The sequence below is a fragment of the Morone saxatilis genome, unplaced genomic scaffold, assembly GCF_004916995.1.
Source record: "Morone saxatilis isolate NCDOM2014 unplaced genomic scaffold, NCSU_SB_2.0 Contig10, whole genome shotgun sequence".
Classification (NCBI taxonomy): domain Eukaryota; kingdom Metazoa; phylum Chordata; class Actinopteri; family Moronidae; genus Morone; species Morone saxatilis.
Window position 1 is genome coordinate 400,892 of NW_023339652.1, and position 1,887 is coordinate 402,778.

Sequence of the window (1,887 nt, forward strand, 5' to 3'; positions counted from 1 at the left end):
TCTGAAAGATGTTTGATTTGAGTCAACTCAAGTATTGATTGTTAAGGTAACTTTGGGTAAATTAAGTTAATTGAACTAATTCCAATCCGGTAATTGAAGTTACTCTCATATGCAGCATTTCTCCAAACTTATTTAAAATGTGTTCACAGAATTTATCTGAATACAGTCACTTAAATGCTTCTTCTTTATACAAATGTTACCACCAAGTTGAATTTACTTAGTTTTATTCCACTAAAGTAAATTATTACATCACCTGTCAAACAGCTGACGGACCATAAAAACCATTGATTATTGATTGATTATCAAAATGGTAGCCAATTAATTTTCAAACATCCAACCTTTCCACTTTGGGCTCATTAAGAATGATTTGGATGCATACTCGGGCTTATGATGATTAATAAAGTGAAATAAAATGCTAAGCTATACAGCATTATAATGCTAACATTGTTATAATGATATAAAGTCAACTTAAAGAACATGAGTCAGTGGAACAAACTGGAATTAAATCAGCTGAACTTAAAATACTGAACACATTTAAGTTCAGAACAACTGATTCAACAGTTCATTGTTGAGTTCATGTGAATGAGTGAATCAGTTTGTGTGGAGGACTCATTCATGTTCACGTTCATTAAGAGGATTCAATCTGATTTAATTGTTACAGTAACAAACAAAAACAATCTCAGGTTGGACGAACGCTGAATCTTCCTCTAATGTCACAAACAGTTCTGCCACTTTGAAACAAACCCGATAAGTGTTCTATAGTTATTGATCTGCTGATGATTACTGATATACTGCTGACTGTGAGGTATTGATAATTTATTGTTGGTAAGTAGAAACTAGTGTTTATGTAATCAATAAAACCGCATTTAAAGCTCCGACAGAATCTACAGCTGGTTGCACAAAGACGACGAAACACAGAAAGCAAAGACAACGGGACTAAAGTACCAATAAATACATAAAGAAACTATAAAGTAAATACAAAAGGATGAATTGTTGAGGAAGAATTTAATCCCACAGCCATATAAATGTATATTTTATCTATAAAATAAATGTATTTTAGTTTTATGTATTTATTTTTTAATGAGTCTTGTTTTGTCCTCCATACTGATCTCGCTATAAGCTTATTTTTAATAACCATTTGTTTATTTTTGTGCAGTTTTTTAATGACTCAGGATTGTGATTGATCTTTGTGCAACCAGTCACTGAAGCACTCTGTTACCCAGCATGCACCCTGACTCCAGCTGACTCACTCTGTAGATATTTTAATGCACGTGCTCTCTGCAGCTCGCAGCAGGCAGTCGCTTCAGACGCAGACGCTAACATTTTATTTGTGTTTGATCACCGTCTTACCAGCTGTTTGTCTGTTTGCTCTCCTCCGCTCTCTCTCTCTCTGCTCTCCTCCGCTCTCTCTCTCTCTCTCTGCTATCCCCCGCTGTCTCTCTCTCTCTCTCTCTCTCTGTGTTTCCTCTCCCCCACTGTCTTTCTCTCTGTTTCCTCTCCTCGCTGTCTCTCTGTTTCTTCTCCTCCTGCTCTCTGTCCTCTCCTCCGCTGTCTCTCTCTGTTTCCTCTCCTCCGCTGTCTCTCTCTTTTTCCTCTCCTCCGCTGTCTTTCTCTGTTTCCTCTCCTCTGCTGTCTCTCTCTTTGCTCTCCCCCGCTGTCTCTCTCTCTTTCTCTCTCTCTCTGTGTCTCCAGAAGAGTTCGGGATCTGAGCTGCAGGAGATTATGAGGAGGCGACAGGAGAAACTGGCAGCCACCACCTGTGATTCAGGGGTGGAGTCTTTTGATGAAGGCAGCACCCACTGAGCTCCACATGACCTCCTCCTCCTCTTCCTCCTCTTCCTCCTCCTTCCTCCCTTCCTCCCTCCCTCCTCCCTTCCTCCCTCCTCC

General features: G+C 39.7%; 1 protein-coding gene across 1 annotated transcript in view; it reads left to right on the plus strand.

Moving 5' to 3' along the window:
- eps8a (epidermal growth factor receptor pathway substrate 8a) overlaps window positions 1-1,881 on the plus strand; it is a gene marked incomplete at its 5' end in the record, with an annotated part of 12,105 nt that extends 10,224 nt beyond the window's left edge. Inside the window, 1 exon segment of the mRNA XM_035672849.1 lies at window positions 1,693-1,881. Within this exon segment, the coding sequence (XP_035528742.1) occupies window positions 1,693-1,803 (111 nt within the window).
- Between the last annotated feature and the right edge of the window lie 6 nt (window positions 1,882-1,887).